General features: G+C 40.4%; 2 protein-coding genes across 12 annotated transcripts in view; one reads left to right on the top strand and one right to left on the bottom strand.

Moving 5' to 3' along the window:
• cacna1da (calcium channel, voltage-dependent, L type, alpha 1D subunit, a) overlaps window positions 1-17,506 on the top strand; it is a 62,549-nt gene extending 45,043 nt beyond the window's left edge. For 5 of the 11 annotated variants that reach the window (XM_075461084.1, XM_075461083.1, XM_075461077.1 and 2 more), the window contains 18 exons: window positions 2,858-2,890; window positions 3,827-3,955; window positions 4,047-4,112; window positions 4,203-4,294; window positions 4,397-4,556; window positions 5,068-5,195; window positions 5,291-5,387; window positions 5,500-5,602; window positions 5,779-5,880; window positions 7,419-7,552; window positions 8,323-8,439; window positions 8,846-9,234; window positions 11,102-11,128; window positions 12,458-12,586; window positions 12,759-12,898; window positions 13,527-13,633; window positions 13,827-14,144; window positions 14,294-17,506. In XM_075461084.1, coding sequence (XP_075317199.1) covers window positions 2,858-2,890; window positions 3,827-3,955; window positions 4,047-4,112; window positions 4,203-4,294; window positions 4,397-4,556; window positions 5,068-5,195; window positions 5,291-5,387; window positions 5,500-5,602; window positions 5,779-5,880; window positions 7,419-7,552; window positions 8,323-8,439; window positions 8,846-9,234; window positions 11,102-11,128; window positions 12,458-12,586; window positions 12,759-12,898; window positions 13,527-13,633; window positions 13,827-14,144; window positions 14,294-14,599 — 2,577 coding nt within the window. In that variant the 3' untranslated portion in view covers window positions 14,600-17,506. The remainder of the gene's footprint in view (window positions 1-2,857; window positions 2,891-3,826; window positions 3,956-4,046; window positions 4,113-4,202; window positions 4,295-4,396; window positions 4,557-5,067; window positions 5,196-5,290; window positions 5,388-5,499; window positions 5,603-5,778; window positions 5,881-7,418; window positions 7,553-8,322; window positions 8,440-8,845; window positions 9,235-11,101; window positions 11,129-12,457; window positions 12,587-12,758; window positions 12,899-13,526; window positions 13,634-13,826; window positions 14,145-14,293) is intronic. The other 6 variants (XM_075461082.1, XM_075461081.1, XM_075461086.1 and 3 more) reach the window with 3 other exon arrangements.
• Window positions 17,507-17,741: 235 nt separating this feature from the next.
• Window positions 17,742-21,013, bottom strand: LOC142377831 (parapinopsin-like). Its single transcript, XM_075462156.1, has 4 exons — window positions 20,683-21,013; window positions 20,030-20,358; window positions 18,516-18,758; window positions 17,742-17,855 (listed from the first exon to the last, which is right to left on the bottom strand). The coding sequence occupies exons 1-4, from the start codon at window positions 21,011-21,013 to the stop codon at window positions 17,742-17,744; spliced, it is 1,017 nt and encodes a 338-aa protein (XP_075318271.1).
• Window positions 21,014-23,690: the final 2,677 nt, after the last annotated feature.

The raw sequence follows: 23,690 nt of genomic DNA, 5'->3' as shown, positions 1-23,690 counted from the left end.
TCATTGCAAGCTTATCACAACTGATCAAGGTCAATAATCTCGCTAATTCCATGTCGCTGTTATGAAGTATTGGCTGTTTGCTCATTTACTTCACCTGACAAAAAAAAAAAAAGAAGAAAAACCCCAACCTGCTACTCTTCTCCTCATAGCTTCTCTCTGCGCAGAAACACCAAAAGCAAAGTTGTCTTTGCTGTTTGGTGCTCGGCCAAATAGTTTAAGAAACCTGAGGTTTGAGTTCGAAGGATTCAGCAAGAATCCGGAGAAACCAAATTTCTGCTGCACACGTTGAAGGCGCTTGTTGCTTTCGGGGGCATTGTACCACGGAATAGGTGCTCGGCCTGACCCTCTTTCTCTGTTCCGAGTGACCTGATGTCTGAGCTGCAGTGCTGTTTTTCTGGAGTAATATTTCCCATTTTCAGTGTTGTGTTTTACGACGTGTGTCTGCATGAGTGTGTTAATAAGCAGTAACCTTGTTTCAAGCATACGGTAGTGATGTGTTTATTTTTTACTTTACTCAGTGTTATGCATGTGTGTGTTTTACCTGTGTACAGTTTGTACTTTAGGTGTGAGTGTATGCAGGAGTATGTGTGTTGGGACTGTGGGGAACATGACATTGATTTCACTAATGCTTTTGTTGTGGTTTTTTAACACCTTTCATGGCATTTATTTCTGATTTGCATGGCATGTTGTTCAGGCATTCACTCATAACAGCTGGTCTGTTATGAGTCAGAATTATAATATGTTGAGTTTTGCTACTTTTGTCCTGTTATTAGTCAAGTAACATTTAAGATTTTTTCACCTGAACACTGTGACATCTCCAAATGCATGCTGGGGTGTCAGACCATCACTTCATCCTAACATCCTTTTCATATCCCGCCTCTCGCAGATGGCTCTCGGCCACCCACTCCATTCACCTCCGGTCAGTGTTTTCCATAGAGCCTGTTGAAGTTTGGAGGGTTTTTTTGTCTTTTTGCTTGCTTTACGCCTCAGTCATTACCTCCAGACAGAATGGCCCTGGAGCTCAGAGCTTGGAGGCTCTACACAACATTAAGGATAATTCAAAGCAGAATCTTTAAAGTTTATTCTCTCTATGAATTCATAATAAAAGTTGAGATTTTTCCAAACGTCATCATTTAGTTTCCTTAAAGTTGTGTTGGGCACAGTGGCTTTGCGTACAGCTGATATAATGCATCAAGAATTAGGGAGCAAATGAAGTTTATGCAGTGACCAGGAAGGAAATCAAAAGCTTTCTGAGCAACTACAATTTATGCTTCAATTTTAATCCCCAAATTGAGGTCAAACTCTTTCATCAGTAACAATGCACATTAATCAGGTAAGATCGTGGGATCTAAAAGTGTATTGGCAGATCAGAAGACACTAATTGGTCCTGATTTTGTACGTTCCCAAAGAGTGTGGATTAATGCAGATGAGTCTGAGGTTCTTTGATGATCTTGTGTTTGTGTCTCTGTGAGTGATTGTTCCTGTGTTTTGTTCTGTCTTCCTGTAGTGAGCTCTTAAAGCTCAGAATGGAGCTCATATGTAGCGCAGGTGTGTAGACTCCAGTGAGGTGCATGAACTCTCCAGAAACTCTCTCTACTTTCTTCCTCTGTTTACCGCTCTGCCTTTCTTCTCCCTCATATTTCTGTCTGTTTCTTTCATTTCTGTCCCAGCATTGGTCCCAATCGCGGGTCTCCTCCTCTCTGTCTTTCTCTCCTCCCCCTCTGTCGTTCATTCACGTCTCTCTGCACCGGACTGTGAGAGCGCCCTGCTGTGGCAGTTTTCTTGCAGGGCACTACTGGCATGCATGAGTTGCTGCACTGCTATGAGATCACCACTGGCTCCACATCATTCAAATGTCTTGCGTGTGCGTGCAGTGCTACCCCAGCAATTATGGCGATGCGAAACGCATGCTCCATCAGCGCTGCGGCCAGGATTACCTAAAGAACCTCCTCAAGCTAATTCAACTTTTATTTAATCATTTTTGCTCATTTTGCATCTCATTTCTGACGGTTTGTTGCTATGAAAGAATGGAATAAAGCCGCATCTGTCTGGACTATCTCATGTTTTCAGTGCTGAGCCTTACAATATTACCCTTTTTTTTAGCACTGAGTTAAGCTCTTGAAGAACCACATTTATCAGTCAAGCTACCACCACTATTACTGATGTTTCTGTTATCTTGCACCTGGAATTTCTGGTTACGGCTGATATAATATAATGTGGTGTGCGCAAACATTAACTGGGTGTATGGGTGTGGATCTGTGTGAGCGACTGTGTAATTTGAAATTGCTTGGTAACCAACATATTTGGTTAAAGTTGTTATGGACCAGAGGAGAGTGAGCATTGCACATGTTGAGTGCTTTTATCATGTCATGAGTTCACAACATTTGCTGTCTGTTAGTGAGCTTCTCATTAACATTGTTTAAATTCCACCAAAGACTCACCGTGAATTCCATTTGATTCCATCAGCACCTAACATCACACTGGGGGAGTGATAAAGTTGTGTGCCAGTCTTACATGTTGATGTGCATCAGTCTGACATGCTACTGTTAAGTCCTACATGGAAATGTTAAGCTTTAAACTTGTTTCGTGGCAGTTGTTTTAAAGTGTTAAGACCATTTCTGTCATTATACTAAGTGTGCATAGACAGTGGTAAATAAGTGTCTGTCTTTGTCATAGTGAAACTATAAGACATTTTTGTCCTGTCAGTGAGAAGAGTAGTGACTTTGTTCTGTCTACGTCTTGACTGACGTGCACTGGCGTTTTGTGACTAAAACTTCAAATGTAATGTGTTTGGCCCAATGTGTGTGAGATCTGCGAGCTCTTGACAAATCATTAATACAGGTCTTTGATTTTAAAGCCAACGGAGGCTCCTCAGGTGGATGAGTTGGGGGTAAGATGCTCCGCCCCCTGCCCCCTCTGTCAGGGCCATGCCATGTTTGAATTTGCATCTCTTTGTTTGTTATTCCGTTGTATTCTTCATCTTTGATGATCTATTGCTTTTCTGGGTTTCGTTTATCTTGCCATCTTAAGGTTTTCGTTTTCTATACTTCTCTTTTTCGTCACCCCCATTTTGTAAGATCATTCGCTTATCTTCTCAAAACATTTGCTTGATGTTATTTCGAAGAAGCGTGTGTCACTCAAACGTGACGCTTGTATCCAGTTAGGTGGGAGTGGCTCTGAGCCGCTCTTCACGTTTGTACTGTTGACACTGCAACATGGTCTCTGCCACGGTTTTGGCGTGGGGTAGTGACCCATGGATGACCCCCGGGATCAGGTCGCCCAGCTCTGACCTGTGAACCTCCTGGCTGACCTGTTTGGGTTGGTCCCACTGTGACTCCGCATGCAGTGACTCTGGACTGAGGGGGCCATGCTTGTGCAGATGTATCCTGTCAAGTATGGCAAGGTTTTTCTCCAGCATGCTTGCCTCCTTGCTTCCTCCCCTGTAGGTCTGCACAGTGGCAGAGAACCTGACAGTGCTTTCTACGCAGACTAACAGAAACATATCAGCTGCAGCTACACTGCACGGAATCTGCATTATGTTTTAAAAGCTGCCTAAAATGTAAATTATGGTATTAAATATGCCGTAGAGAATAAGTGCATTTAATAGATGCTGCCAGCAACCAGAAATCCAATCAGCACAAATTTGAAAACCAGCTTTGTTCACGTATGTTCATCATGATGTGAAGATGCAGTGCTGCTTTCTCAGCCCATATGTATCTGGTACTGAGGTCTCCCTTCATTCTGTAAAGTACAGTCGGGTACTCTGTGTTCACTACATACACTGTTGCTCATCTGACCCATCTGACTCAGGATTGGTTCTCCACAGAACACGGAGGACAGCGCCCGCATCTCAATCACCTTCTTCCGTCTGTTTCGAGTCATGCGGCTGGTCAAACTTCTCAGCAGAGGGGAGGGCATACGCACCCTGCTGTGGACTTTCATTAAGTCCTTCCAGGTGAGTTTTGGTTTCATGAAATTATCAATGGGAGAAAGAAAAAGTCAGTCATATTAATCTTGTTTTACCTCTTTCCTGTTTTTGCCTGAAGGCTCTGCCATATGTTGCTCTTCTGATAGCAATGCTGTTCTTCATCTACGCTGTCATTGGCATGCAGGTTGGTAAATAAATGTGGCAGAAATTGTTTTCCACTTCGACTTAACCTGTTGTTGAGATTGTATTCAGATGGGCAAAATATGTGCTTCAGATGTTTGGAAAGGTCGCCATGGTGGACGGCACGCACATTAACAGAAACAACAACTTCCAGACCTTCCCCCAGGCTGTGCTCCTTCTCTTTAGGTCCATAACACTCTAGTTTTAAAAGTCAATCAAAAATACTAAATCTGTTGTAAACTTTGTGCTCAGTTTAATTTGCATCTGTCATGCCTGTGTGTTCTCCAGGTGTGCCACTGGTGAGGCATGGCAAGAGATCATGTTGGCCTGCATGTCAGGGAAACTGTGTGACCCAGAGTCAGACTACAACCCTGGGGAGGAGATGACGTGTGGCAGTGGATTTGCAATCATTTACTTCATTACCTTCTACATGCTTTGCGCATTCTTGGTATGTAAACAAAAAAAAATGCTGCTGTGTTCTTCTCGTATGTAATTTTGCTTAATGTTGCGGTATCGTTTGCAACTTTCCTCTCTTTATGCCATAATAATCACATGCAACTTTACTCGCCTCTCCACCAACTTATTGACACGTGGGTTATTGACATCAAAAGTTTATTTTGTAAATACGATGAAGTTTGCCAGTGAAGACACTGAAAGTCAGTTCCTTTAGTCTTTTAATGTCTGTTTAATAAAGGGTAGGGATTTAAGTTTTTGTAACATTACATAAAACTTCCCAGCTTGTCTGGAATTGGGTTTGTACAATCATCTGCTTGTGCAACAAACGGAAAGCATGGCAGTATTATAATATAAAAATAGTGCTGGCTATATCGACATGTCTCTATTGTTTTCATGCAACTCATGGTAAAAGACTGATGCAGTACAGTTTGTTTCAGTATAATACAAACACATAAAAGCACTGACACAAATACACAAAAAGTCATTTTCTTTTATGTATCCAGATCATCAATTTGTTTGTGGCTGTCATTATGGACAACTTTGACTATCTGACGCGTGATTGGTCGATTCTTGGTCCTCACCACCTTGATGAATTCAAGAGAATTTGGTCAGAGTACGATCCTGAGGCAAAGTATGTGCTTTGTTACTTAAAATTTGTGTTTATGTGCAGCCGTTTGACTCACGGTCAGAGAGTTTCCTAAAGAGGCTGCCTTTTTTCTCGTGTAGAGGCAGAATTAAACACCTGGATGTTGTGACCCTTCTTCGTCGTATCCAGCCTCCTCTCGGATTTGGCAAACTGTGTCCTCACAGAGTAGCTTGCAAGGTCTCATCACACCCCTTCTAATACAATTCTGATCACAAATTTCTGGCAGAAATGCTGATAATGATTACTACCCTACCATGTTAAAGATCTGAATTTTTTCTTTTTCTTTCAGAGGCTGGTTGCCATGAACATGCCTCTGAACAGTGATGGCACCGTCATGTTTAATGCCACTTTGTTTGCTCTGGTTCGCACAGCCCTGAAAATAAAAACAGAAGGTATTAGCTGAATGGGAATTGCAGCACTTTGTTCCACTCCTGAACAATGTAGAAATTGATTCCTTGCACAGGGTCAATTTTTTCTCTGTTTGCTAAAGGCTCTGATGGCATGACTTTAACATGGCTGTGGACAGAACACTGGGTTTCTCAGGGATGTTTGTTCCCATGTGGTGCAGGTAATCTAGAGCAGTCCAATGAGGAGCTGCGGGCCGTCATCAAGAAAATCTGGAAGAGGACCAGCATGAAGTTGCTGGATCAAGTGGTGCCTCCTGCTGGTGGTTAGTAGAGCCGGCCCCTCCTTGTCGATGAAATCCCGCGCAAATCCTTCTGTCATAGAATAACACACAAAGCAAGCTAAAGTAGCCCACAGAGAGGCACATACACGTACACACACACATACAACATATGCTGTCAAGCTGTTCACGTATAATTACTCCAAACTGCTCCTTCGTAACAGTAATCTGAATAAAACCTCAGTCACACACTTAGACTGACAAGTAAAGCTGTATTGTGCTGTTTATGCTCTGCTCATGTTCTCCTGGTTGTACCCTCAGCGGTGTGTCTTTTTTCTGTGTGTATTTGATCCACACTTCTCCTGTCCTGGATGCTGATGGAGACCACTGACTATCTGCTGGGCTTTGGGCTTGCATGGCCTTGTAGACCATATTGCAAGTGCATGCTTTGTCTTTCTCACTAATATCTCTGTTCCCTCTCTCTGCTGTCACTCTCTCTCTCTCTGACTCAATCTCTTGTCCTTTCTCACCGCCTGAGCTTTTACAGCTTATTCTCCTCACACTTCTATCTCTGTGTCCAAAACTGTGAAGCACTTCAGAATATTCTGAAGCAGTTCTGTTTTAGGGTGGTGGCATGGAACTAGTGTTGCCTCTTTGTCCAATCTCTGTCCCCAGCGTCCTTGTTCAAAGTGATTCAGACCCCTGCTTCAGAATGATTCTCACGCACCTTCGCACACACGATTGAGATTTACAAAAAACGGGTTAAAAACGTACATGCAAAATCCCACCCATCCACAGCTTCAAGTGCAGTATTTCATATTCGACGTACATCAGGCTTACATGAGTGCAAACATATGAACTTATAGAAGTATACCAACATGTATGATGCTTACTGCAGACGTGCATGTTTGCATGTGCTAAAGCAGAACATTTGATGTTATTGTTGGGCATTTAAGAAAGAATTGGGTTCAAACATCCCCTTATCGGCCAAAACATGTGATGTAGCGTCACAGAGATAAAAATCTGTGTGATATAGATATAGTTTCTTTATTTACGAGAGCTAATTTAACAGATTTTGAAACATATTTTTAAGGCATGCATTCAAATTAATTTTTCTTCAGTTCAGTCCTCTTCATCCTTTTTTTGATGGATTTTTTGTAATTGCATCATTGATCACTCACAGCTTGAAATGGTGTTTGAACGTTAATTGCTCTAATTAAATTAATCACATTTAAAATGATACATACACTTTTTAATGATTAAAGCTCTTCACGTTCAGAAGCACAAACACGCACAAAGTAAAGACACTTTCTGTCCCTCTTGAAGTACAGCAAAGGATCCTACTGTAGGTGGCGCGCACTGAGGTACAGTATATACGCCATCAAGATGGATGTATATGATTTGGAGATAAATTATTAGATTTTTTGAAACGGCCTCACTTGTCTACCATCCTAAGCCGATGGAGCCACATTTTTTTAAGGGAAATGGACGCGGGAGGAGTAGAGCCTACCCTTCTAACTCCCAGGGTGCTGTGTGTCGTGACCTGCTGACACAGGAAGCGTTTGTGTGGTCTGTTCACTCAGATGATGAGGTAACCGTGGGGAAGTTCTATGCCACTTTCCTGATACAGGACTACTTTAGGAAATTCAAGAAACGTAAAGAGGAAGGCCTGGTGGGTGCACACCCTACCCAGAACAACACAGCCATTGCCTTACAGGTAAGCTCTCGGGTGCGTCTGTGAGAGTGTGGTGTGTGAAAAAGGGACCGCCGAAAACTTCGTGAGAATGGATGTTTTGATATTGTTAAGTCTGTAATGTCTTTGTGCATCTCATTCAGATATCATCAATTGTGCTAATGTTTTGGTTTATGATCCAGCAGGGCGTTCATGAGCTTGGTGTACAGTATGAATCTGTTTCTGTGATTTATATGTTTCCTATGTGTGCTTTTGGTAATTGTGTCACCGTGTCTTTGAATATAATACATGTCAAGCATGTCCCATTTCATGTCTCGTTGCAACTCACAATTCATGAAATTCACAAAGCTTGTGGCCATTTCTGTTACCTTACAAAGAATGATATATGACCTTTGTCCCCATATATCGTAAATATCAGACAGTAAACATCATCTAGTTTCTTTATGATCAAGTCTTTGTAAATGTTATGCTAATTTGGTTGTACATACCTTCAAAGGAAAGGACTGGAGGAAAATAAATGTTTCAAGCAATAACAACACAGTCAGTGTGGCAGAAAGCTAGATGCAGCTAAAGATATTTCAGCTTAATAATATTCACACGATTCAGGAGAGCACATCTGTCTGTCTCTGTTCTCATCTCTGTCAGTCTGTCAGTACTGTGAATGTCAGGTGGTGCATAGCACAGGCGCGTGCGTGTATGTTCAGAATGTGTGCTGCTTGTGATTGTATGGTGTCAGATTTGTAAGATGGAGGTCCCAGCCGTAGTGCTTAGCCCTCTTGTTGTCATGGTTACAGGCTGGCCTTCGCACGCTGCATGATATCGGGCCCGAAATTCGCCGAGCGATATCATGTGATCTGCAGGATGACGAACTAGTAGACTTTATTCCAGAGGAAGACGAAGAAATTTATAGGGTAACTGATTTGAATTTACACGAGGGGAAATGTTTGATGCAAAGTTTAGATTTGTGCTGATGAATCATGTTTTTTTCTTGGTAATGTACCTCACAAAAAAAGAGGGGAATATACACAGAAACACAACACAGCTAAATCCACAAATGGAAGTTTGAATTCTAAATTTCAGAGCCTGTTTTTATGGGGTTTTACTTAGATTTAGTTTGTGTTTTTCCTCCATTTCAATTCCGACAAACTAAAAAGTGCTGTCATTATGCTCACATATGTCATACCATGAACCAGCTTCTAAACTTACTTTTGCTCATATGGTTTCTGAAACGATACCTGTTCTCAGACTTAACATCAATAGCATTTGTGCTCTGCTGTTCGAAGCTCTGGTGGTTTTACTTTGAGCATTCCTTCGCAGCGTAACGGTGGACTTTTTGGTAACCACCTCATGAACGGCGGTCATCGGCGATCCAATGGGCATCAGACCAATGCCACCCAGCGCCCTCTGCAGGTGCAGCCTCCACCCCATTACGCTCACATGGAGCAGCCAGTGGGGCGCCTGTCTCGAGCTAACGCAATGTCCCATCCCAACCACCATCATCACCACCACCACCATCACCACCGCCACCACAACTCCTATGGCAAGTCTCCCAAATCCACCAACATCAACCTCAACAACGCCAACGTGTCCAGTCTTCCCAATGGAGGACACCATCGCTACTACGAACACGCACCTCCCAACGGCTACCCAGGACTACGCAGCTCCTATTATGACTACGACAAGCCGCGGACGCCGCAGGGTCAAAGGTATCCACACTAATCACGCTGAACTAAAATACCTCATCGGTCCAGACTGATCCTCTTGAACACCCACTGTCGTGCCCCCTGTCTCTGAGGGGAGTTTGTTTGATGGCATCTCACTCCTATCACATGTTAAAATTACATACATGAGCTAAACATGTAAAATCCCATCAAGATGTTCTTAATATAGATTCGAACTTTTTATACTGTAGCAGAAAAGAAAAACTCTTCTTTCTTAAGTCAGCATTGTGTGCCGGTCATTTCTCAACAGCCAAACAGTAAAGACATTCATTCGTTGTGGAATAGGCAGATGTCAGCTTTATAGGGTATCAATTACTCATTTAGGTTACAGTTCACTTAAATGTTAGAGGGATTCAAATCTGAGCTCAAAGGGAACGTGTTACGTAAAAATCCCTTTTTCTCGACTTGGGAGGATGTATTTGAATGCTTGAATTGACTGCCAAATTAAAAAAGTCTGAAAAAACTTGGTTTGGGGCCACCTAGGTCTAAGAATATCTCATTCAGGGTTAGGGTTAGAGTACTTCTACATTACAAACTGAGAGCTGGATTATGTACCGTCCCAATTTTCATATCCAACTTCAAATAATGCCTTTTCAGTGTACCTCGGAAGTGCAAAGTCGACACGCTTTTCTTCCTAGTTTTTGCTTTGCTATTAACAGCTCATTCTGACTAGTAATTATATAGTTCGCTTAACTTAAGACTTAAGTGAGCTAAATATGCTCTACCAGTACTTTGTTTAATGTTTTTAAATCCCAACTCATGAATCCAAGTTCTTCTTGGCATTTTCTTTGATATTTTTGCGAGTTCCGGTTGTTATTGTCATGTTAGCGCAACAGAGTAAAGAAATAAACTTGGACACATTCATTAAGGTTTGCTAATATCGGAAACGGTTCTTAACATTAACCTCTGAAAACTTAAACTAGACACAGGTGAATGTACTGACGGTGAAGCTCAGGGTTTATTAAGTCGACGCGATGGAGGAATTACAGCAGTTTTTTTTTTACTGATCTATTACCCGACCAGTAGTTGTTTTGGTACCTCAGTGTTCCTGCCGACCTGTAATGACATGGTTCAGGGTTTATTGAGTGCAATTTGCCACTAAATTTGCGTTTGAATGGTTGCACAAAGCTGTGCTTCGAATCTTAAATCAGGTACACTCCATGGAAGTGTTGTTTGACGTGGAGTCCAGTGGCTTTCTCTCTGTATTGTAGTAATTTCATGTTCCACCTTTCAGCTGAGACACTTTCTTGCTCATTTCATGCATATGACTTCAGTTAGATGATGGCATATCTCTGAGGAGATTGAAAAGGAAATGTTTCTCTGAACTAAGTTCTCGCTGCAACAAGACGACCTGAGGACATTGTTTTCTCCAGAAAGGATCTCTCCCACGGGCAGATTCTTATCAGCCCTTCCACAAACCTTGACTGTTAACCCTCCATTCTATGATGAACCACAAGTCGTTCATTCTGACAGTTAATTTCCTAAGTGACCAACAGTTGGTTCATTTTCTGATTTCCCATGCTCTGTTCAGTCAGCTGCTCCAGTGCTGGATCCATTTCTCCTGAGTGACAATAAGTTTGGTGGACAATTTCGTTGCTGCCTCTTTACGCGAGAGGAATGATTCTTATCTTAAGGAATGAAACTGAAGCAGTCATCCAACACTGGAGCTGTCACATTCCATCACTCTCTGTTCTCCTTATACATATATATGAGAATGCTGTATATGTTTCATATACTGTATGATATATATATATGTCACCCTTTATCCACTCTGTTCTCTGTGTCCTCTCCTTCTCCCTTTCTCCTTAATTAAAATGCTTTCTCTCAACCATCCCACTGCTTTCTTGGACAGAAGGCGCTACTATGAGACCTATGTTAGGTATGTTGTTTCTCTAGGTTTGGTTTCAGCAATATGCATCAACGGCAACAGAAGGGTTACTTTTGTTTGTTCTTTTTTATTTTGACATGGTTTTTGACCTTTGAATGGTTGCATCCTTGCTAAGTCCACATTATGTGCTCCGTGTCGGCCAGTTATTTGTCTGGTTATCATCCGTCTCTGTTAGTACACAGTTGTCTCAGTGCTTTGAATTATACTAAGCTGCCAGCATATAAGTCATTTCATGCCAAAACATCTAACCCTCCCAGTTTCTGACGGATTTTCTTGAAAAGATTCATGTGAAGTTCATGTCACCTTACAAAATCTTAAAACTCTACTTCTTTAACTTCTTTAGTTATGCGTTTCGCTTAATTCTTTTGGTTCACTCGAAGCCTCACCAATCACTCATTTTATATTTGATTTGGCAAAAATTTGTACTGAACATCCACAAACCCTGATTCTACGCATCAGTTCTATGATACCGACACGTTATTCTGTCCAGCAATAAAAATTGAAAATTCTACTTTTTGGAGTTTTTATTCCAAAATGGTCTAACTCATTGTATAAATGACTGAGAAATATTATTTATATTCTTCAAAATGTATATTTTTCCTTAAAACTAAATTTTTTTTATTCACTGTAAAACATTAAGCGACAACTGGAAAGTCTTCGGAACAAAATTCAACCAAAACTGTTGGAAAAATAAGCGATTGGTGAAGAGTTGAAAGAAATCTGAACAGCATTCAGAAGTTAAAGTTCAAAAACTCAAGACAAAAAAGGGATTAGCAACAGAGCAGGTGGACTTTGCGAGGTCCCACAGTCTTCATAGAAATCTTCACATTAATATTTTTAAGAAAATCCTTGACATGAAATGGGAGAGTGCGTTAGGTTGGCATGGAGTAACCTGTCCTGGTGAGAGCTGCCCTGCTTTACGCATGCGTCAAAAGTGATGCGCTTGCTTTCAAGAAGAACCAGATGCTTGAATTCAAGGAATTTTACGAGAATGTTTTCGAGAACCTTACTACACGTGACTACTGTTTTTTTTGTTTTTTTAATCTCTAACAACCCCAACACTACACTGAAGAGATCGTTTTTGTTCAATCCGTCTAATGGTGGATGCAATTGTTAAATTACAGACGTACTATCTTTAGCCCACGATATCTGCCTGTTGTCTTGGTCTGGCTGTGGTAAATATTTCTAAGAATAGTCCCTTGCATTGCTGCCCCCTGGAGGCTTGTGTCTGCATGGCAGTGCATGGCCCCTCTCCTGGAATCCCCCTGAACAGCAGCACTCTCCACACCATAACGCCCTTGTTTTCTGACTGTCCCTCAGGTCCCACAGAGGGGATGGCCGCCACCCCACCATCCGCAGGGAGGAGGAGTTTGATGAAGACCGCTTCTCTGGGGAATATTTCAGCGGGGAGGAGTTTTACGAGGATGACAGTATGCTGTCAGGGGACAGGTATTATTTCATCTTTATGGTGTTGTACGCTGATCGCAAGGGGACATGCATTGGACATGTATTCTCATTTTGAATGTATGGTTTATATTCAAACTGTGAAGCACTTTGTGTTTTGAAATATTCTATACAAATAAAGTTAATATAATAATTATTATTTTTATCCTATTCACAGGTATCAGACCAGTGACACAGAGTATGAGACTCCCAAAGGCTACCATCACCCTGACAGTTACTATGATGATGACGAGCAGCCTCTCTACCGCGACTCACGGAGATCACCAAAGAGAAGGCTGCTTCCTGCCACACCTCAAGGTCCTTACATCATCTTATTCCTTATCTCCATACGTGTCTACAAGTACAAAACTTTTTAAGTGTTTAAGTCTTAACTGCATGTAACTTTATGGCTGTGTTGGGTTGAGAACACAGAATCAGTCAATTTTAAATCATTTGAAAAAAGGTTTAGTTCTGGCTGCAAATTTAAAACCAAACCAGGGCTTTATCGAAATCAATTGTAAATTGTGACTAAAAGTTTCCAAAAATCGGCACCTTAAAGCTTAAGAACATCTCCATCTACAGTAATGCAGCTCTTGAAAATGAGTTTATCAAGATGCACAGTAGATGGCGCCAGTTCTCCAGCCAGGAACGCACAGGACGGTGTGATTAGATGACATAATTAAAAGAGCGCAGGGCACACTTCAAATGAAAAAATAGACAAAGTGTGAATGAATAAACTTGATGGAAATGGAGTGAGAACACATTAGACCATGAAAACTGAGACTTTTGAACAACTACTATCTCACAGCCCTGCGTTTACAATGTTTACTCCTTGATGCACAAACACCAACAAAATTCACTGTACGATTTTTGCCAAGGTCTTCGTAGCTTGCTGACAATGTTTCTTGCATGACTTCTATCACTGATCCACTCTCGGCTTGTTCAGGTCACAGAAGGCCGTCCTTCAACTTCGAGTGTCTGCGCAGACAAAGTAGCCAGGATGAGCTTCCACATCAGCGTACCGCTCTACCGCTGCACCTCATGCAGCATCAGGTAAATCAGGTCTACTCCAGCGAATGATTTTAAACATGAGGTCACATTTTGCCCTGAGCAGAAATGTTTGACATAAACTTGACATACTGATATAAAATGGCATAACTAGAGTGGAGCAGTAATAGACTGCAAAATGTGAAGAAGAAATCTAATGTATGCATTTTGTATCCCTGGCTTTCTTCTGACCTCTCAGGTTATGGCTGTAGCAGGCCTGGACTCCAGCAGAGCCCATCGCCTCTCCCCAACCCGCTCCACCCGCTCCTGGGCCACACCTCCTGCCACCCCAGCCAGCAAGGACCAGTCACCATACTACACCCCTCTCATCCGCGTGGACCGCCCCCACAGAGAGAGTATTGTTGGCAGCCAAGTGTCGGTGCGCAAGAGCTCCTGGTACACGGACGATCCTGAGTACTCCCAGAGAACCTACTCACCTGTCCACCTGCAGGTGCCACCTGAGTACCACCACCAGTACCACCAGAAGAGAGGCAGCGCGACCAGCCTTGTAGAGGCGGTGAGTTTCAGGCTATTTGATAGTAGTTTTTCGAGAGCTGACAGCTTTATCTCGTTGGGTTATTTTTTTCAATTTACGCAAAAAAGATAAGCTAAACACAGCTCTGAAACTGCGCAGTGACATGTTTTCCCTCATATTCTGTCCTGCAGGTTTTAATTTCTGAGGGACTCGGGAGATATGCCAAGGATCCTAAGTTTGTCGCTGCGACAAAGCACGAGATAGCAGATGCATGTGAGATGACAATAGACGAGATGGAGAGTGCAGCCAGCCACCTGCTGAACGGAGGGATAGCCCCGGGTATTAATGGGGTCAATGTGTTTCCCCTTCTAACTCCAAGGGACTATGAACTGCAGGACACTGGAACCAGCTACAGTGATGAGGAACCAGAGACAGAACCCAGAGCACCTTACGAGGAGGACCTGGCAGATGAGATGATCTGCATCACGACTTTATAGCAGTGGCTGAAGAAATCTGCAGATCAGAACCTTGATAGACTTGCAACTGAGAACATTTAAAAAAGAAATGCATCCGTTAGCTCTGACCAAAAGAAGTGCCTTTTACACTGAAGGGAAAGGCATACAGAAGAGAGACACACCACAGTAGTCCCATTCTTTTAATTGTTCTCCACCTGCCAGAAAAGGGGGTCACAGCACAGAGCCAGCTACCATACCTGCTGAGCACAGAGGGACTGACTTGACCCTCCTCTAAACGTTTTTGTTGACGTTGCGGTGACACACAGGTGCAGGCTTCAGCCAGTCAGAGGTGAGGACATTGATGCCAGTGAAAGAGATGGACCAGCTGGCAGAGGTGGGAGATACTCTTTAGGGCGGGTCTCTTAGGGTGATGACAATCAGATGTATGATGTCATTACCTCAGTCACTTTATTAAGGTTTGGCATATCATGCAAGTTTTCAATGCAAGCATAGAGAAGCATATCTTGTCCCGTAGTTGTTAGAAAAACCTTGATCCCTTTGTTGTTAGAGAAGGCCGTTTAAAGATTGCTAAAGGTGAGTGAGAGGAGCACCAATAGAGTCATACCAGATTATGCAGGAACTAACTGTCCTACTTATAGCATCATTCAACTTGAGATGTGTACTTTTGAAGCAACAAAAGCATTTGTGACAAATGCGCTTGCAGGCAGGTTATTTTAACATTTTAGAATAGCCTGATTAATATTTCCTAGTTGATATGCTGTAAATTGTATTATATTAACAAGAGAAACTTTGTAAAGAGATATTCTATATTTTGTAATTATGTATCATTTAAAAGATCAGCAATATGAACCCTTGTGACTCCTCTTATGCTATAAAAGCAGACTTGCATTATTTGGGGAGGTACACTACTCTGATATTTATTTGCCTTTTATGTTTTGCTGATATGCACTCTTTATTTTGCCTATGAAAACAACATTTTTAGAGATTCTGCTTTTGTGACATATCCGCACAAGATATGCAAATGACTTTGATTTCTTAGAGCAGGGGTAAATGTGTTAGTTCAAGACACAAACGCCAGTTAGATTAGGTTGAAACCCCTTTAAAGGAGCATCTTTAGCAGACCTCAAGCATTCAGTGCTGAAACTTTAACCAGATCTGATGAACACACATTAGTTTGCATATGTTGTGCAGGGTGTGCACAGGCATTCAAAATACATCATGCATTACCACTGCTGCTTTCTTTTTCGTCTGCTTCTGAGTCAAACCTAAGTTTCGTCAGCCCCTACAGAAATGCCTTTTTGCTGCTGAAAGAACTAAAAACGATCGTTTGGTAGTAACAGGGATAAACTGAGGTTTCTCAAAGTTTGTGCGGGGATTTTCCATGTCCTTCTCTTTGTTGATTATGGCATTCGTTAAATCTATGTACTTCGTAGTCACACCTTAGCCTTCATGTAGTTTGTGAGGGCTCAAAGCGAGCGGTGGCAGGAGACACAGACACTGTCCATCTTGTGTTCATGGTGGAAGGATAGAGGGTGTCCTGATGTCTGGATTATCGAGAGAGGCAAAGCAATACGAATCCCCCTTCCCCTTTCTCTCTCAGCCTGCCTGGTTCTTGCATACATTATACCTCGTTAGGCAACGGTGACAACATATCATTGTCTCACCTTATCTGTTTGCACAGTGAGTCTGTGGAAGAGATGTAGTAGGGTTAAACCTGGACTCTTGTTTTTTCTTCTAATAGCGTGGAGGGGGGGGAAATATCCCCAGATGCATAAAAATAGAGCAACTGAAACCAAGAAGACAACAAAATATTGTTATTTATTTATTTTTTTTAAATCAGTTATCATTCATTGATCCATCTCATAAAGGACACTGGACTCTTTTTTCAGGCATTAGACAGAGAGTTGAAATGACCAGAGGATATCTGAGGTTGTTGTGATTCGTTGTTCATGAGTGTTTGATTTGTAGGCGAGTGCGTCCCGCACTCTAATTCAACCGAATACTGTCATGAAAATGTAGGTTTTCCACTTTGTGTGCACACTGAAAGGGCTCTTTGAATTGTTTGTGAGTTTAAAAAAAAATGTGTTCAAGTCCTTTTGTTGATGCCTGTCATATAAAAGGACCAATGCACATAAATGGCACATTGTAATATTCGTAGCAATTACAGTACTGATGAACTGCAGATATGCATTATTTTGTAAACACTTTTAAAAGTTGTGTTATACTAAAGATGAAAAGAACTTACTTTTACCTCATGTCAGGGATTCCTGGAAAAAAAAAAGAGAGAGAAAACGTTGATTTGGTTCTGTCTATACCAATGGTATTTAAATATTAGCACATAGCTGTTTGTCTTTGCACAAGTAAATGTATAGTGCTTTTGTTTCTCCTTTTTCTAAACTGATTTGTGTATTAAGGTGAGACAATTTTGTACTTTTTGTGACTGTGTGTATGGTTTAGTGGAATCTATATCTGTCATTTACACCTCACCTTTCAATGCTGGGAATGAAAGAGTATAAAAATATTTTCAAGGTGCACTGTTCCTCTGTTAGGCAGGTTGGGGAAAAAAAATGGAGTGGTTAAGTACCAGTTTACAGAGAAACAAATATTAATTTAGACGTTTCTATTAGTTTTCTTCATCTTGTTATGATTATTATTACTATTACAACTATTAATGTTCAGAAAGCTGTATTAAAATAGAAGATATTATAAAATATGTACAAACGTATGGGAAGACCCATGGTAATGTTCTCTACTTGAAAGTCTTGATATTTGCTCATTAATGTTTTTATTCAGTAAACATCATTTCTCTTAGTAGCAAATGCTTTAATATATATAACCCTCTAGATTTTGTATCAATCCATTTTTTGTATTTTTCATTTTATTTCGGCCTTGACTTTAATTAAATCGATACTGATATTTTGTTTTCTAACGATCATCATTGAATAAACTTATGCTGAATTACTCTTTGTGTTTATTTGTGTTCTATACGAACACACAGCCTCTGCAGCACACTGCTGTTGAGATGTTTTTCTGAACCATCACACCCCAAACGCTTAAATGTGAGGACATCTACATAACGTGCGGCAAAACGGATTTGGAAACGGATTTATTTTCATTATATTTCAAAGTTGTTTAATGGGCAGTAACAGACAATTTATACATTTTAGCTCGGGGACACTTTGTTTGTGATCTCCACGGTGGTTGCCGTCTCTGATGCGTCATCCTCGTCCTGTGGCTCTTTCCCACAAAGCAGGAAGGGAACGGCGTATTTACGGAACTAGAAAAAAAAACAAAAAAAAAAAACAGTTCAGACAAGACAAGAAATACAAGAAAGTCTCTTTTTTAAAACGCCAAATAAAACAATATTCTGACATGTACTCTCTGCATATATGGGGAAAAAAGTAGGTAGTGTGCTCAAAAACATTTAAGATTTTATTGCATATGCTAAATGATCAATAAAACAACTAACAATGATATTGACAAATTAGCACATAAATAAACTGAATAAATGCAACAAAGCCCATGGAAGCAGATGTGAGTGAATATGTAAGCAGTGTATCCCTTCTGTGAGCCGTAAGTAAGAAAATTAATATGGTGAAACACAGTTGTGATCATGTTGATTTCACTCATAGAACAAACATAACTGTAAATTAATGAGCATGTCAAAATGATTCATACCTCCTTACAACCACTTTGTGCAGTATGCATTATGTATCTCACCTCTCATAAAGTGGTCGTGGCTAAGATTTAAAAAAAATCGAGCTCTTTAACTCCTGCTCCGACTGTTACTGTGTGTGTGTTCCGTGTGTTTTATTATCACAAGGTGGCGCTGCTGCGATGCTCAAAAATAAGCATACCTCTACTTATTTTCAGAGGTAATTCATAATCCCCTAACAATTCCAGATTCCGTCATTACCAGAGTGTGATGTTACAGCACCTGTTTGTTGAGGTATATGTAGATGATGGGATTGTACACGGTGCTGCTTTTGGCCAGGTAAACAGGCACCGTGCCCACCAGTGGATGGATCTTCACATCAGGAATGGAGACCACAAGCATGGCCAGGCTGGCATAAGGCATCCAGCTGATCAGAAATGTCAGGACCATCAGAATCACCATGGTTGCCACCTTCATCTCCCCTTTAGCTACTGCACCCCCTTCCACACAGGCCATCTTTGATACCTGTAAAACGGAAGGCCATGAAAGGTACAATGGTCTGACAGAGACTGAATACTGCTGTTGAGTGTTTTGCCCTCTTTTCTTGTATCTGAGGCTTTGTGCACACATCATTGCACCTTGAATAAATGGAAATTAGACAACTAATATACAATATTTTGTTCAGGATCTTTGGCATATCACTACACCAGAGCTCCTCTATTTAGAATCCTGAGGTAAAAGTCAAATAAAACATCAGTGAAATGTGCTCAAAGTATCAGAAAGGGAAAGTGCTTGCTCTGCAAAAAAAATGACATCTGTGAGAAACTATCAAATTGTGACAACTGATGCAAAATAGAAAGAATAATATACTAATGCTGGTCAAGTTAGGATATCTCCAAGAAAGTTGAGATGTTGCATAAAGTAGTTTGGAAACCATCAAAACTCACCATATTAACCAGAATGGTAGAACATGCTATTTTTTTCATTTCATGGCTGCAATAAGTTTTTTAAAGAAAGGTTAGAACAAGGACATGGACGTTCTTAAAACATCTGGTTGAACAGTTCAAAATGATGGGTCAATTAATCAATTTATGGATCAGTAACATTATAGGGTACGAAAAGAGTGTCGCAGAGGGACTCTAATGTAATTACTCTGAGGAATTTGGGGATGTTTTCTTTTACGGTCGAGTAACGGAACAGAAAAGATTGAGAGAATCTGGAGAAATCTTTTCGTAGTAGTCGGTTTTACTACTTGTCTAATGTAATTTAATATAATGACAACATATTAATATAATATATATTTTTTAATTGTACATTTTATCCCCTCCTTTTCTGCAAACAAGTCTGTAAATTGAACTATCTTGTAAAGTTTTCAGTAGATTAGTCAACCAGTTCTGAAAGGATTGTAAAATAAATCGGAGTGGCTGTGGAGTGATTAATGAGGGAGAAAAGAAAAGACATAGTGTTGCCACTCTGTCATATTTGGAAATTTCAAATTGTGTTATGCTTATATTTGTGAAATACTGGATAATCTAATCTCGCTCTTGTCTTATGATATTTGGTGACCATTGTTTTAAACTGCAACGACGTATTATAGTTTATTAGCTTAACATGTTTTGGTTTATTTTTAATTGTACGACCATAATCAATCAATCAATCAATCAATCTTTATTTATATAGCGCATTTCATACCACAGGCAACTCAATGGGCCAATGTGCATAATGTAAAATGTATCAGTTGAATAATGTATATTGATTAAATCAATTACTTCCTTTGATAGTGGACAACATCTCACCTTGTGTAATGTCCACATCAGTTTCGCATAGGAAGCCAGGATCACAGCAAAAGGAAGAGCAAAGCACACAGCAAAATAAGCCACAATGTAGGACACATTATAGGGGTCCCTATTGTGCCAGTCTGGTGCACAAGATGTCCCAACACCTTCCAGATCATATCTGCCCCATCCAAAGAGAGGGGGTAAGTTCCAGGCAAGAGACCACAGCCAGGACAAGGCAATACCTCCAACCGCATGCTTCTTTTGGAAGGTTATCTGTCCCAGAGGCTTGCATACCACAAACATCCGCTCCACTGCGATCAGAGCAACTGTGCACAGTGACGTGATGCCTGCAGGGATTTAGGGAAAGCATTCTCATGAGGACATGTGAGGGAAGAATTTAAGACCTTGCTAATTCGTTAAATATGTCAGTGCTTTACTTTACGGAAGAAAGAAAGAAAATTAACTACACACAATACTGAACTGGTCGTGCTGTTTTGATTTAGTAAAATAATGTAAGCACGCATTGATAGCTTTCCTAAAAAAATAAAATAAAAATACATTTCAAATGTGTCTCATTTTGCATCAACTGTGTGCATTTTGTAAAATAACTCAGACTTAAAAATTAGCAGTTACAAAACTATTTCACCTCCTGTGGTCTTCTTTTCACTCACCGCACAAGGACACTGCAAAGCCCTCCATCACACAGCCTGTTCTGCCCAGAGAGTAGTACCCTTGGGCATTGTTGACCACAGACAGCACTCCCCCAGTCATGGCTGTGCCCAGATCGGCCACAGCCATGTTCACCAGAGCGTAGTTGAGCGGCTGCCTCAGCTGCTTGTGCATGAGGGACACAATGATCACTGTAGCGTTGAGTATGATGGCCGGAACGGTGAAAATCGCCATGATGATGGAAAGTATGATGAAGCCAGTGCGGGACAGTGGGGGCTCCCTCTCTGGACCCACGTAGAATGAAGCATTTGGGGATATCTCAGGAGGCTCCATAGATGCAAAGCTGGGAAAAAAATAGTCACTCACCTTGTCTACTTCTTAAGCTAGTGCTGCTGGATGTTCAATATCTCACTACTTGAGTGGGACAGGTGAGATTAGGCACCCAGATCAAATCCTTTGGATCTGGACTTAACAAAGAGTAATTCCTCCAAATGCTTTGCTTGATTGTAAAGGGACTTAAACAGGATGAAAATGCTTTGCTCCTTGCCGGCATCAGCTTACAGAGCAACCAAACAAACTCCCCTTCCAGGAATACACTCTGCTGGTGTGAGGAGGAGCAAAAGTTGTATTTACAGAAGACTGATGAAGACTTGTTATCTCTACTGGTTCTTTTAGTCACTTTCCATATCGCTGCACCACATCCACTTCCCCTCTTTCTTGCTCTTCTTAACACAAAACAGGGGTCAGTGGAGGTTTAATTAGCATCAATACAAAGTCAGTTTGTTGGCAGTTTGTTGGCTGACCATGTGTTGAACAGTGTTAGAGAGAGACATTTAAAAATGCTTTAACGACAAAAATGAAAAAAAAAATATATAGATCAGACAACTAAAGGTAAAGTAAAAAAATTAAGCGTGAAATACTGAAACAATACTGAAACAAAGTTTATTTCAGCACAATAATCACTAAGTAACTTGTTTTGAATATTGATCTTGAGACACACAGCAGGCTATGGGGAAATTTAATGATGAGATAAGATAAGATAAGATAAGATAGTCCTTTATTAGTCCCACAGTGGGGAATTTTATCAATTCAACTTAAATAAGTGACATAATTTCTTTATTTCAAAATCACAAACAACAGACAAAGGTCTTACAACTGTACTGAGTATTAGATATAGTGATCATAAAGAGTGTGAATAAAACTAGATTTTTTTCATGTATGACTTAATGTTGAAAATCAAACAACTAATACAGAGTTCTTGTTAGACAGTAAATTACACTAATTTCTTACACCTAAAAATGCTGATGTGCGTTGCATTTCTGGTTAAAAGATCAAGTTATTCCAGAGGTATTCGGACCATTCACTTGAATACATACGATAATACTACAACACTGAAACTCTACTAAGTTTGAACTCTTCTTCTCTAAGTAAGAAGCAATATATTCTGAGACTGAACTGTTTGTTGCTACTCGGCCTCATGAAGCAGAATACTATAAATGGGTCATTACATGCATACTGAGAAAGGAAGAAACCCTGTTCTGGTCTCTTACTCTAACTACTTTTGCCATTTTGTATCAATTCCCTAAAATGAGATTTGTAAAGCTTAATATGTCTATTAAAGACACTCAAAATACGCCAGAAATGGCATGCTATTTATATGCAATACCATGAGGACATTTAGAATGTGCGTAAGACGACGATAAGTTTTGGCAATGAATTGCACTTACAGCATCAAAGTAAAAAAAAAATTAGCAACGCAGGCTTTGTGGAAATTACAACACTGGCTCACAATTAATGATTAAATTTCCCCAAATAGACATAACACCCAGTTTGACAGCATATACACTTTTACTTTCATTTTTTCAAAATATAGTGACACAAAATAATGTGTCACTTGTTCATCTGAGGTTGTATTTATCAAGTTTTAAGATCTGGTTATGATCAGAAGATTTTTTTCATTATATGTTGATGTGTAAGATCTTAAAATGTCATATTTCTGTACTTTCTTTTAGTTTTTTACATTACTGTACATAATAGTCAATCGTTCAGTCTTTGACAGTGTTTAATGACAAAGTGATACGAGGCAAATTAGTCTGCTATGCACAGTTTTTCTCTTCAGTGTCTTAAAGAGGAAGCTTTATGATGTTCAGGATGCTGGTCCCATGAATGTGAAATCCCATTAAACATGCTGGTATTTTTGAAATGGTGAAGTGACCAGTCAAGGTTTTATTTGCACAATGTGCTCCAATGGTCACTATGATGTACGATAAATAACACTTTTCCAACCTCATCATCAAACATAACTACTTGCTAGATTCGAACAAACAATAAGATATCTAAAAATCCCCTGTAACAAGTGATTGGGATGTTTAAATGTGTCATTTATAGAAATATATTTAGACTTTAGAGCTTTGGGGAATTCCTCACTATGATGAGAAATCTGTCCATCTGGACCAGTTATACAGTGCACCAAGACGTTAAGTAGTGTTTCAGTATGCTAAGGTCATTCAGTCATGTAACCAGTGGGTTTTCCATTGGAAGTGGTGGGAATTGAGTAATCCACAGCTGCTTAAAAAATGAGGTGAGGCTAAGCCTATGGAATTATCTGAAGACCGTGGCAAGAGGTGTCCGATGTTTCACCTTCTAAGAGGTTTACATTCAATCAAGTCAAGACACAGATTACAAGAGTTTGTGTTGAGGATTCAAGACCGTCTGGTTCTGAGCACAAAGCTTTGCTTTAAGTAACAATACAAAATGATCTATTTCGGAATCACAAGTCCTGTAAATGGTGAAGCCCATTTTCTATTCCTATTTTCTGAGGTCTCACAATTCTCTGATAACAAAAATTAACTTCATGTCAACAAAGCTGGTTCTGAGGTTAACTCTGCATACTTACATCAGATGGATTTTTCATTTTTTCACTAACTTTAAACTGTTTTTGCAAAAAGTGGCCGTGACAAGACATCCGAAAAGAACTGTGAATGAAATCATAACAGCAAGTAAACTCACA

Source organism: Odontesthes bonariensis, chromosome 3 (genome assembly GCF_027942865.1).
Source record: "Odontesthes bonariensis isolate fOdoBon6 chromosome 3, fOdoBon6.hap1, whole genome shotgun sequence".
NCBI lineage: Eukaryota > Metazoa > Chordata > Actinopteri > Atheriniformes > Atherinopsidae > Odontesthes > Odontesthes bonariensis.
The sequence above is the reverse complement of the archived record's forward strand: the minus strand, read 5'-3'. Positions and strand labels throughout refer to the sequence as shown.